The sequence below is a fragment of the Marmota marmota genome, unplaced genomic scaffold (genome assembly GCF_001458135.2).
Source record: "Marmota marmota marmota unplaced genomic scaffold, marMar, whole genome shotgun sequence".
In the NCBI taxonomy this organism is placed as follows: domain Eukaryota; kingdom Metazoa; phylum Chordata; class Mammalia; order Rodentia; family Sciuridae; genus Marmota; species Marmota marmota.
Window position 1 is genome coordinate 44,097,351 of NW_026000229.1, and position 13,423 is coordinate 44,110,773.

Here is a 13,423-nt window from a genome sequence, read left to right on the forward strand (position 1 = left end):
AGGGGAGGGGAGGGGGGATAGTAGAGGATAGGAAAGGCAGCAGAACACAACAGACACTAGTATGGCAATATGTAAATCAATGGATGTGTAACTGATGTGATTCTGCAATCTGTATATGGGCTAAAAATGGGAGTTCATAACCCACTTGAATCAAAGTGTGAAATATGATATATCAAGAAATTTGTAATGTTTTGAACAACCAACAATAAAAAATTAAAAAAATAAATAAATAAATAAAATAAAAAAGTATAGTTCCTGTTATTTTTTTCTGTTTTATTAAAAAAAAAAAAGAGAGACTGGTCACAGAGATGCTCATAGCCCAATGTCACATATCCAGTTAGTGACAGAGCTGTAGTTTGAGACAGAGCAGTCTGATTCCAGAACTCTGTGCTTACTACATTCACTGAAGCTGACCTGAATAGCAGCTCAGGAATTCTACTCTCACTGACTCTGGGGAAGCAGAATAGAGGTCCTGAAGGAGATCTTTCTGTATCCTAATTTACCATTTACTAACCTTGGTAAAATCCAAAGCCCTATGAACCAACCACATGCAGAAAATTGTTTGGGGGCTAATTCATTTCCATGGACTTGTTCCAGATTTGCATCTACTGTATTTGCCTCAAGGGTGGAAGGGTACATACATAGCCTTGACTGGCAAAACTCTAAGGACAGCACATTCTCCCCCTCTTTGCAATATCATCTGCCAATGGCTTTCAAGTATGAACAGGAATTAGAATCATCTGGAGGGCTGGGTAAAACCCAGATGCTAGGCCCTTGCCCAAGTTTTCACTTCAGACCTGAGAATGTGCATTTAGAACAGGTTCTCAGGTTATGCTGGCATTCCTGATCCAGGGACCGTACCTTGAGAACTACTGTCGCATAGTGGTATGTTTCAGATATGCAATTGTTACTTGTTATCATGTATCTGTTAGTTTAACAAACCTTTCCAGCTGTGTTCACTGGGACACCTTCCTTTAGCACTGAAGAATAGCAAATCTTTTGCTAGAAAACAAAAGTTCTTAAATCAGTAAATGAGCAGATACTCAATTATTGCTTATTGCTATCTGAAGTTATTAGTTTATGTTTATTATCTCTACCCCCTACTTGATGAAGGCATAGAATCTGCCTCTTCTACCCCATGGCTCTGTTCTCAACAACCCACTGTACCATATGTGTCAAGTGAGCGAGTGAATGCTAGATTTTCACTCTTCTAAATATAGAAACAGAATTGTATCAAAGGGCTAAGCATGTCAGATCGCCATTCAGTGCTTGGTTCCTGATCAGGTGAGGTATTTGGCAACTTTCCATGTTTATGCCCATTGTTATGCACTTTAACCTGGGTAATCAGAACTTTCCTTGTTTGCAGCTGCTCTCATTCGTGGCAACAGGAACAATTGTGCTCAGTTCTCCAATAACCTTGACTGGCTGATCAGCAAATTGGACAGACTAGAATCTTCCTCAGGTAAGAACTGACAGAAAATGATAACTGGAGAAGATGAATTTTTTTCTTTCTGTAAAAAAAGAAAACAAAGCTAAATCTTTTCCTCTGCCTTGCCAATAACCCTCTATGTTAGTCAGCTTTTCCTCATGGTTATCAAAATGCCTGACGAGGACAACTTAGAGGAGGTAACATTTATTTGGGGCTCATGGTTTCAGAGGTTCAGGCCATGGTGAGCCTGGCTCCATTGCTTTGGGCCTGAGGTAAAGCAGAACATCCTGGCAGGAGGGCATGGTAAGGGAAAGCTACCGAGGTCATGGAAGCCAGGAAGCAGAGACAGCAAGAGTAAGGAGCCAGTGACAAGATATAGTCCCCAAGGCCACTCCCACAATGACCTGTTCCCTCCAGCAACACCCCACCTACCTATAGTTACCATCCAGTAGTCCATTTCAAATTATGAATTCAACGAACTAATGGGGTTACAGATCTCCTAATCTTGCCTCTGAACTTTCTTGTATTGCCTAACACATGAGCGTTTGGTTGTGGTGGTCACTTCAGATCCAAACCAACGTTATAACAAACAGCCTCACAAAATTATTTTAACAACAAGGAACAAAGTCCCAAAGTTTCCTGATACTTATACAACTTGATTTAACTGCTGTAATGCAGCCTTCTACAATCATTTCTTTTTTAAATTTTGCTTTGTGCATTTATCTTCATCTTGGGTCCTTTAAACAACCCCATCCAGTGACCCTGGTATCCTTCTAATTCCTGCTGTACTCCTATTTGCTGGACTCTGTCCTAACCATTTTGGTTACAAGTAGAATTGAAGGATGACCATAGAATAAGAGGAAAAATCTTCACATACCTGCCTCCCCCCCAAATCACCTTTCAGTCACACCTGTAGCCCTTTTTGGTGACTCAGAACCTGAGCCATCTGTTGTTGGTGAGTGAGCAGGCCACCAGATGCAGCAATTTTCATCTTCCAAAATAAGTTCAGGTGGCAGATATAGTTCCCTCTCTGGAAAGAAAAAGGTCTTGATACTTTTCTCATAGTCCAGAACTGCACATGTCTTTCTATCCTTCTTTTCAGTGCCTTCTCTCTTAGGTAGATTTCATTTTAGGGTAAGTGATGAAAACCTTGATTAAAAACAAAATCAAAAGCATTTTTCTTAATAAAAGAAATGAAACTGTTAGCCATCTGCTTCCCTTGAATTTTTGTGACAATGTTACCTTTGTGTGTCGGGCTGCAGGGATACTTGTTCATTTTTCTTAAGCCTTCACTTGATAGGGAAAATCATATAGTGTGTCAGGAAAAGAGGAAAAGCCAAATCATTTTTATTTTGTGAGCTTATAGTTTGTATGACATACTAGAACACCTAAAATACTAATAACTTCCTCTTATTCTGAGGTCAAGTTCAGAATGTTTTCTAAATTACTTGAATGACCTTTAGAATTTATACTGAAGTGTGAGAAACTATTTTTATATCTATATTTAAATGAAGTATTGTTTGGTTTGATCAAATTAAGAATTCCATTTTATAGCTGCTGCTTTATATTTTTTAGCATATAAAGATCATCATGTCTTTGTCCAGGAAAAGAGAGATGGGGTTAGTGCTGATTAAACTCAACTTCATATTGCACACTGCATTTCCCTTAGAGGCTCCTCAAGTCTTCCAGAGATGATTGCCTCTCTCCTCTGGCTGGGAATATTTAATAGATTCAAAGAATTGATGATATTTTGTCCCCTCAGGATGATTTTTTTTTCACCCTCAGGTTTCTAAATTATGGTCAGTTCTGCAAGTTATTTAATGTCCAAATGATTTTTTGTCACATTCATGTAGGTATCTTGGAAGTTTTGCACTGCATTTTGATTGAAAGCCCAGAAGCCTTAAATCTGATAGCCGAGGGTCACATCAAGTCCATCATCTCCCTGCTGGATAAGCACGGGCGGAATCACAAGGTGAGTGTGGAAAGAAGGACCCAAACAGTGATTTATTGACTTTACCAGCTTTCCTGTCCCCACCACTCAGTAACCCTTGTGTTACTAAGAGTATATGGACACATTTCTTCCTTTCTTGCCTACAATCACACTGCAAGCCAGGCAGCCACACTAAATCTCAGATGGTCTCCCCGGATTCCCTCCAACTTCCCTAAGCCCTGTTCATCATCATTGGTCCTAAACACACAGCTCACAGAAGGGCACTACCCAGGGCCTTGTCCATGGCCAGCTATGCAAGACTAGTTCCTAAGGTCTAGGAGCTTAGTGGAAAACCTGGAACACCAAGCCATGTAGAGAAGATACACAGAAATTGGATTTCAAGTAATATAGAAAGGCTTGCTAAACTTGCCTTGTTATGAAATGAAATCAGATTTAATGAGTCAAACCAAGGCAAGTAAAAGAAATTCTGCATGGGCAAACAGGAAGACCCAAGCTACTGATCCCTCTCTTTGATACAAAACAGCTGTGTGACTTTAGGCCTCAATCATTTCATCTGTGACATGGGGACAATGCCCCTCACCAAGGTGGCATGCCATGTCAATTTTCTGAGATCTCTAATGTATCTATTTTTATGAAATTATATCTCTAAGATGCAATGATCTATTAGGGAAATCTATAAAAATACGAGTTTTATTCTGGCTCCACACTTAGACCATATATTGAGGCTACACTACTAATTAGCAGGTAGATAAGTAACTCACAGGCCAAGGGGTGCATTCTAAGAGCAGGTGGCATGATGGGGTATGTGGGACAGCAGCTGTGCCTCTGCAGAGTAGAGGGAAATTAGCTCAGTCCCTGTGCCTCTCCTCTTGCCATTGTTGTTCAGAGGGCTGCATATTTGAGACACGTTTCAGTGAGTCCAGGAGATCAAGCCCCTGCAGCATTGACTACATGATGTGCAACACCCTTAGGAAACAGAAAAGCCCTTAGTCCTCAGCATCTGTGAAATTGCTTGGCAAACAGAAAGAAATATGTGGGGTCTGTAATTGCTTTCTCAAATGTGGTAAATCAAAAGCAGGCATGAGGCTCCAACCTCTGTCCAGCTTTTCTACATTCCAACATGTTCCTTCCTGTCAGCACAGTGTAGTAAGAATAACTGATAAACCATGAGCAATAGGAGGTATGAGCCATGATCTACATACAGATGTCAGGGGAGCCCTGTGCCAGGGAAGCTGCTCTTGTTTCACTGCCCCCAGGGGCTTCTCTATGTTAGTACATAATGCAATCCATAAATAGTCTGTTTCCTTATGGCCTCTTTTACCCAAAGGCTCAGCTTGCAGCAAGTTGAACAGTATTCTGCCCATTCCACAACTGAAAAAACTGAGGCCCAGAATGTCATTGTACTTGGCTACAAATAAATACCCACACTGATAAGTTACTGAGTATGCTAGGAAGGCAGCCTCCAATCTTCTAGAACCACAGCACTTTTTGAGAAATTTTGACAATGTGGCAAAAGTTGAGACAGCGTGATTTTGGTACCTAAGATTCTCATCAAGAAGGTCCCCTTTTTATCTTTTGATGGGATTTGGGGCCAAGGCTGGTTTGCCATGACTTCAGATCCTCTAGTACTGATTATTGGATTGGATACCTTTTATTTGCAGAGAAACCCAAGCTCAAATCATCACCAGTGTGTTTGTGGTCATTTTGCAAAGAACGTACTGTGCCGAGTGTAGGCTAGACTTCCATAACATTTCATCTTTGCTTGGAAAATGCCAACAAAATGTTTTCTTATCCAGGCTGCTGTTTTCTCCAGTGATACATTTTCAGGAGTCTCTGATAATTTATGTGGTTCTATAAAGACAATGACTCACCATGGAGAATTCTGGAGTCATGGGGGCCCCAGAAGTCTTCATAACAATGATAATGATGATGACTAACATTTATTTTGCACTTAACCAGTGCCCATGTTCCTATGCATCCTCTTCAGTCTTCATTATGCCCTCTGGAGTAGCATCATTACTTCAACATGATGAAGACATAATGAGGCCAGGACATGGTTCTGAGATGATAATCCATTTTCCAGGGGCCCCACACCTCACCAGTGATGGCTGGGGTATGTGGGACCAGAAGTTTAATTTTCTTCACAGTGTTTCTCAAGCTAAAGTTTTCAAACTTTTCAGAGCCCTACTATCCTAAGAGAATTGTTTAATTTTTATGATCTTTACTTTTATAATTATTTAAATACAGAACTCTTCACAGTAGAAAATTCACAACTAGAAGGCATTTTCAAAGAATAGGTTCTCGTGGCTGGGGATATACCCTAGTTGGTAGAGTGCCTGCCTTGCATGCACAAGGCCCTGGGTTCAATCTCCAGCACCACACACACTCGCCCACCCACACACCACAAAAAAAAAAAAAAAAATGTTCTCACATTGAAGTTTGAGGACCCCTATTATCTATGAGAGTGGTCTTTGGGGTCATGACATGTTTTCCTTTAGAAAAGGTTTGTTTATCTCATGGATTTAACAATTTCATGCCACCTCTAATAGTGCTTAGGATCAAGACTATATAGAAGAGCAGTGATTTTTATACTAAAAATTGCAATTTCATACCACTTTCATTCTAAAATAGTTGTGTTGCTTCCGTGGAAAGCATTACCACTCATCTAAAGCATGATCAAATTGGGGGTCAGAGAGTTAAAGGGAAATAACAATCTTGGGAATGAAAAGGATGAGAGTGGTAGGCTGGAAACCACCCACCGCCTTTTTATCTGAACACACTCTGCCCTACGACTTCTCAGAGACTTGGCTTTTGTGGATCCTTCAGCACCCCCTTACTCCTTTTCCAGGACCCCTCAAAATTTTCTCTAGATAATTAAAATATAAACTAAGTTTTGAAGAACAGATACAAATTTAGGTGCCATTCCTTCCATGAAGGCTTTTCTGATCCTAGTTGGAATTGGTCTTTTCAATTACACGATTTGTTCTTTGTTACAATGGTTGTTCCAATCTGCCTTTCATGAGAGTTAATTTTACACATTTATTTCTCTAACCCACTGTAAGTTCCTTCAAGGAAGGTGCCATCTTTGTAATCTCCATGGTGCCAAGCTCAGATATCAAATGTAGGCATTCATATGTGTTTGTCAGAGGTTTAATAAATGAATAAAAGATGTGAGTAGAGCCAGAAGTCATTGCTGTCTGTTTTTGAATTGATGGAAACTCATATGTACAGGACTCACCTCACTAAACAGATGCCTTATCAGTTAACACTCCGAGTAGCACTGATTTTATTGTTTGATGAAAGAATAATGTTGAAAATTATAGCAATCGCCCTGTAGTTTTTCATGGAGTAAGCTTTTATTAGTAAAAACAAAGTATATCCCCCAAACCACCCTATTCCAAATCTGCTAAAAGCAGAAGAGCCATAACAGATAATTTTTTTTATTATCTTCTTTGTTTCCCAAGTGTTTGAAAGCCACCTGAGAGAAAAATGTATGGTAAAATTATAATATCTTTAGTCTGAAAAAAGTATAGATGAGAATCAAAAGTTTCGCCTAGGTTAGGAAAGGAATGAATGCAAGGAAGCCAACTATTAACTCCCACATCTTTGCTCCAGTAGCTCCATAAAATCAGTTGAGTTTCCTGGCAGCCATGGCAATATAGAAACATTCCCACCCACTCATCTCTCATGCACAGGGAGGGCAGAATCTGTCAGAGGCTGTAGAGCACTTATTTTTCAAATATAGAACTTGAAATAATAATCACAAAAGTACAGTTAGCATTTTTTAAAATAAGACTTTTTTAAACTTTTTAAAAATAAAAGTAGAATTCTCATCATAAGCATATCTTTAGGATAGGGAATAATGGCATTAAAAATGAGAGGCTTTGTTTATGTTTAGTTTTTTTGTTTTCAAATAGACTATATTTAATGAGATGAATAGTATTTTTTATAATTTTTATTGGTTATTTTTAGTTATACATAACACAGTCCATTTTGATATCATTATGCAAGCATGGAATATATCATTCCAATTAGGACCCTAGTCTTTTGGATGTACATGATGGTGAGATTCACGGTAGTGTATTCATACACGTACATAGGAAAGTTATGTCAGATTCATTCCATTGTCTTTTCTTATCCTCCTTCCCTTTCCTTCATTCCCTTTGTCTAATCCACTTAACTTCTATCCCTCCTCTTATTGTGAATTAGCTTCCACATGTCAGAAAACATTTGACCTTTGGTTTGGGGGGAGTGGCTTATTTCACTTAGCATAATAGTGTCCAGATTCATCCATTTACCAGCAAATGTCATAAAGTCATTCTTTATGGCTGAGTCATATTCTAATGTATGTATACAGCACAATTTCTTTATGCATTCATCTGTTGATGGCACCTAGGTTGGCTCCCTAACTTAGCTATTGTGAACTGTAATGCTATAAACATTGATGTGGCTAGGTCACTGTAGTATGCTGATTTTAATCCTTTGCATACATATATACCCAGGAGTTGTATTACCAGGTCATATGGTGGTTCCGTTCCTAGTTTTTTGAGGAATCTCCATACTGCTTTCCAGAGAGGTTGTACCAATTTGAAACAGTGTTTGAGTGTACCCTTTTCCCCATATCCTCATCAACATTTATTGTTGTATTCTTGATAATTGCCATTCTGACTGGAATTAGATGAAGTCTCAGTGTAGTTTTAATTTACATTTCTCTAATTGCTAGAGATGTTGAATATTTTTCCCATATGTTTCTTGATCATTCATATTTCTTCTTTTGAGAAGTGTTTGCTTAGTTCCTTTGCCCATTTATTGATTGGGTTATTGTGTTCCTTTTTTTGTTTGTTTGTTTGGAGTTCTTTTTATATCCTGGAAATTATCACCCTATCCAAGATGCAGGTGGCAAACTTCTCCCATTCTGGAAGCTCTTTCTTCATGCTCTTGATTGTTTCCTTTGCTGTGAAGTTTTTTTGTTTTGTTTTTTTAGTTTAATGTTATCCCAAAGTGAGAGGCTCTTAATGAAACGTGGGTTACAACCAGAAGCAAATGAACTCCACCAAAAGGACCGTTGACTAGGGATGCCTACCCCTAAGGCAGACAACCCCAAGTTCTCAGTGGCTTAGCATAGATATTTAATTTGGCTCACATCACAGTCCAAGCCCAGTCAATGGGAAAACTGCTCTGTGTTCATTGAGAGAGGTGTTCTCTAAGGGCAGAGCTTCACAGACTAATGTGCTCATGAAGTTCCTGGAGATCTCTGGGCATCTTGTTAACACAAAATCCCTGGGGTTCAGTAAGAATGGGGATTCTAGCATCAGTGTTTCTAGCAAGCTCCTGGTCAATCCAGTCCAGGGATTGCAGTAAGGATACCCTTGGGCTGCCAAGTCCTTTGTTGAATTAATACATCTGGAGAGAGATGCCACACACACAGGGCTCTATAGGAGAGTTTTCCAGACCAAGCCTAAATGTGACATACATCACATTCACCTACTTCCCAATGGCCCAGACTTGGTCATATAATCCCACAAACCTGCACGGGAGGCTGGGAAATGCAGTGTCCTCAGGGCTCAGGAGGAAAAGGAAATGACCATGGGTAAACACGCATCAGAATCTATCTTGCCTACCAAGCTTTCCAGAATTCATTGAGATGCTCCCTCTCAATCAGAAAGTACAGATGACCTCTAGGCACTGTGTGTGTGTTCCCTGTGGTGGGCTAGCCCTGCCTACATGAAATTTTTTAGAAAAGAGAATTTGCCCCCATTCCTCAGTTTAACAGAAAGAAACGCCTGCTAAAAGCCTAAGCACTGTCAACCGGATTCTTTATGGCATCTTTTACTTATAGGTGAGGCATTGCTCCATTAGGCTGGGTGCTTTCTGCAGAGCCTTTTTCCCTTTGCATTTCCTATTGTATATGGATTAAGCTCTGCTTTTCCTCTGGTTGTGACAGCAAGTCTCCTGCAGCCATCACTCCAAGGCGGAACAGATGAAAACATGTTGATAGGCCAGATGAAAAGCAGCTAATTTTCTGGCCATCTATGGCACTTTTCTTAGAGTAAGAAATGATCCTCTGGATTTCAGGTTTCCACCGTTGTTCCCTTTCGTGGAGTGGTAATACTAAGAGTCCCCCAGAAAACTGCCTTTGGGATTCTTTTCTGCTTGTCCCATAAACGTGCCTCGTATTTATCTGGAGCAAAATTGACATTTTGGGACTCAGGTGGAAAATTGGTTTGTGAGAATTAAGGACACAAATGCCATCAGCAACCTGACTCTCTCCAACCCCGCTAAGCCTTGAATCTTTGGTGGCCACTTTGAAAGACGGAATTACAGCTTTCCCTTCCCCATCAGTGCAGCCTGCTACACTGTGGCTGTTATTTATCAACTGCTCTTTGCACCTTCTCCCCTCTGGGGCAAAGAGAGCGGAACAGTGCCTGGCCCTACACAGTGTTCTCTGCCATGATACAGACACAAAATCTGAATGAAAGAGGATGTGGCACAATGAGACAGGGCAGATGAGATGGCAGCCTGCAGGATTAGGCCAGAGACTGGTTCTAATTCCCAGGCAGCTGGCAAACAGGAACAGAAGCAGCTTGGTGACGGGTCCTTCAGATTCATGGGCCACCTGGGCTCCTGCGGGTTTGCTTTCCTTCCAGATGGGAGGAAGAGAGGAGGAGAGCAGGCGAGATATTTTGAATGCTAATTTCTAGGAATTTAAGGGTACCTTAATGGGTTTCAATGAAATCACAGCATGAGACCCAGAAGCGGGAATCTGCCCTACCAACGAAGATTTCCAAGTCTACAACAAGTAAGGACCTTATAACCAAATGGGTATCTAAAGGGCTTTCTCATTAAGACCTGTCTTAACCCCTAATCGTCAGTGAAAAGTACCATCAGGGCTGAGTAGAAGTTTGTTTGAGAAACTATGTAGAGTTTTTTATTCCTCTGCCCTGCACTTATGACTCGGAGCCTAAGTAGTGCCTAGATTTTGTACCTTAACTGCCTCACCATACCTTAGTCCTGCCCCTGACTAGATGGTGTGTCTTCAGAGGTCAGGCTTTTATCCACTGTAGTAGAACAGTGACCACAGGTGACATGCAAAGATTGGAGGTATGGGGCACAAGACTAGGGCAGAGGGTCTAGAAGGGAACCATGCTTCATTTCCCCATGTGTTAGTCGGGTTTTCATTACTGTGATCAAAATACCTGATAAGAACCACTCGGAGGAGGAAGAGTTTACTTTGACTCAGTTTCAGAGGTTCAGCTCATGGTTGGCCAACTTAATTGCTCTGAGCCTCAGTGAGGCAGAGCATCATGGCGGAGGAACACTGCTCAGCTCTTGACAGACAAGAAGCAGACAAAGCAAAGAGCCAGGGACAAAATATACAATCCCCAAAGCATGCCCCCAGTGGCCTTCTTCCTCCAGCCACATCTCACCTGGCTATAGTTCCTTCAGTCATACACTGACTGAGTTGGAGATCTCATAATCTAATCATTCTACCTCCTGCATGAACATATGAGCTTTTTCCGGGGGACACTCATATGCAAACTATAACACCTCAAGAGGCAGTAGTCTCTAGGACATCACTGACTCCTGCTTGGCACAGAGGTAAGACTTCTCCAGCACTGAGCTGGTTCTCCACCCATTACCCAGTCCCATTATCTTCACTCCTGCTGCTTTCCTGTGAGGTGATTGCGTCCTACCCAATGTACACTCAGTGGTCCTGAGGTTTGGTGGGTGTGTCCTGCTTCAGGTTCTGGATGTCCTGTGCTCCCTCTGTCTCTGCAATGGGGTTGCAGTAAGAGCCAACCAGAATCTCATCTGTGACAACTTGCTGCCTCGGAGAAACCTGCTCCTGCAGACACGGCTAATTAATGATGTGACCAGGTAAGGCCATCACCATCATTCCAGATGCCAAGGAAGGTTCTTTCCATCTTGTAAACTGTCAGGAAGGATAGGACTGCTTTGAACTCCAGTTGCTCACTCATAGTTTTCACAGTAATGCAAATATATAAGACAACTGAGCAAACAATTGTGACAAGATCAGGTCACACCCTACCAGGTGGACTGAACCCTCTTTATCACCAAAACTGTCATAACCTCCAATCACCCTGGTAACCAAAACATCAAGACCTTCACAAAGTAAAACTTGCTGAGGGTTATTCAAAGTGTAATAAACCAACTAAGGGGCAAGAAATTGAGGCAAAAATTGGGGGACTTGATTTCCTTAAACTCCAGCTCTCTGAGCACCACACCATCCTCTCTTCCAGACAATCCCCACTCTTTTAGGCAGTCTGTGTGGTTTCTGTGCTATCAGTCAAAAGTCAAAATGTGGACCTGGACAGGACTCTATGGAAGCTTCTTTAGGACCCCAAAAGATGGAGGGGTATGCCATCCTCCTCCTCTCTGAGAGAGCCCACTCTCTCCATTGAGAGTGTGCTTTTTTTCCCTTTTCCTATCCCTTCTAATAAATCCAAGCCATACCTCTAGGTGGGGGCGGGGGCCAATGTGCACTTTTTTCTGACTAGGGCCTTGCACTCCAACCCTTTCAGTAAAGTTGCTCAAACTTTTCCCTTGTACTGGCTGCAGATAGAGAATATTTCCCACATAGGGACAAAAGAAGTTGGCCTGAAGTAGCCCACAATTTTTTTATTAGCCATGAATACACATTTTATAACTTCTTTATAATACACCAATCTTTGTTCTTAAATGTTTTAATAGAATGGATATCTCAAGTTGATACCATTATTTCTTTATCCTCTGGCACATAGCCAGTTGCCCAGCTCCTACCAGAGGATTAGGCCAGGAGGAAGAGCATGGGTCCAGCAGGACCTCTCACCTCATGGTACACACATGTGGTCACGTGGGAACCCTGTGAACTCCCTGGGCTTGGACTAGTTAGCCCTCAGGGTCTTTATTCACTTTCTTCCTGAGCCTGCTGCTAATCCACAATAGTGAGGGCGGGGAGCCTTTCTTAGGTGTAGAGTGGCACAGACCTAAACTTCACATAGCCTTCCTTCCTCCTGGTACAGTTTTTCCTTGCCCACCCAGAGCAGGACATGGTTCCAGCCCGGGGACAGTCCATCTCTAAGAATAGGATTCCAAACATAAAAGCTCTGGTCTGTTCCAAGTTTTTAACCACTTTTCTGAACACATTAAAAACCTCTTGCCCTTAACAAGGTTGCCCACTAGTGACTTTTAAGAGGCTGTTATGAATAATGCTTGGGGTACAAAGCTGCTATTTTGAAAATGAGGGTGCTTAAACCAATTTACCAGAAGATGGAACTCGAGTAAGTAATTTCTTTCACTTACAGAAAGACACAAAGGTTTGTAATCGTGAAACTCTGTATAATATTTTCAGCATCATTGCCCATGGTTGGTACTCAATAAATGTGTTGCCTTGAATGGAATATTTAAAGAAACATCATTTATAGTTTTAGTGGAATTAATGTTGTCCTGACACCTAAGAATTTGACCTACTGTTGAAGGCTGCAAGCTTTTTCTACTTTCAATCAATTAAAAAAAAAACATAAAAATGCTCTTGTTCTGGGTTTCATTGGACCAATGCTTCCTATTAGGTCTGTTCAACATGCTTTTTCAGTTGTGTGACTTCTGTGGATGCCTCATGTTCTGTGTTTAATTTCAGTATCCGGCCAAACATCTTCCTGGGAGTTGCTGAGGGCTCAGCCCAATACAAGAAGTGGTACTTTGAGCTAATTATTGACCAGGTGGACCCCTTCCTAACAGCAGAGCCCACACATCTGCGGGTTGGCTGGGCCTCCTCCTCAGGCTATGCGCCATACCCTGGAGGTGGAGAAGGATGGGGAGGCAATGGTGTTGGTGATGACCTGTATTCCTATGGTTTTGATGGACTTCATCTTTGGTCAGGTGAGTTCCTTGCCAAGATATCAGCCCTTGATCTCTTACTGCAAATAATTGAGCCTCAAATTGTTCAAGCTGAAATTGCTACTGTAATTTGAAATTATACTGACTCCTGGGTCTCAGATGGTTAGGTGGGAAGAGCATTGTGTTTAAATTAGACTTATTTGAAC

The 13,423-nt window shown here is 41.4% G+C and overlaps 1 protein-coding gene across 1 annotated transcript in view; it reads left to right on the forward strand.

The window, feature by feature from the left end:
• Positions 1 to 13,423, forward strand: part of Ryr3 (ryanodine receptor 3) — a 356,005-nt gene that overhangs the window by 112,480 nt on the left and 230,102 nt on the right. Inside the window, exons 15-18 of the mRNA XM_015480130.2 lie at positions 1,367 to 1,462; positions 3,283 to 3,401; positions 11,125 to 11,258; positions 13,018 to 13,259. Of these exons, the coding sequence (XP_015335616.2) occupies positions 1,367 to 1,462; positions 3,283 to 3,401; positions 11,125 to 11,258; positions 13,018 to 13,259 (591 nt within the window). The remainder of the gene's footprint in view (positions 1 to 1,366; positions 1,463 to 3,282; positions 3,402 to 11,124; positions 11,259 to 13,017; positions 13,260 to 13,423) is intronic.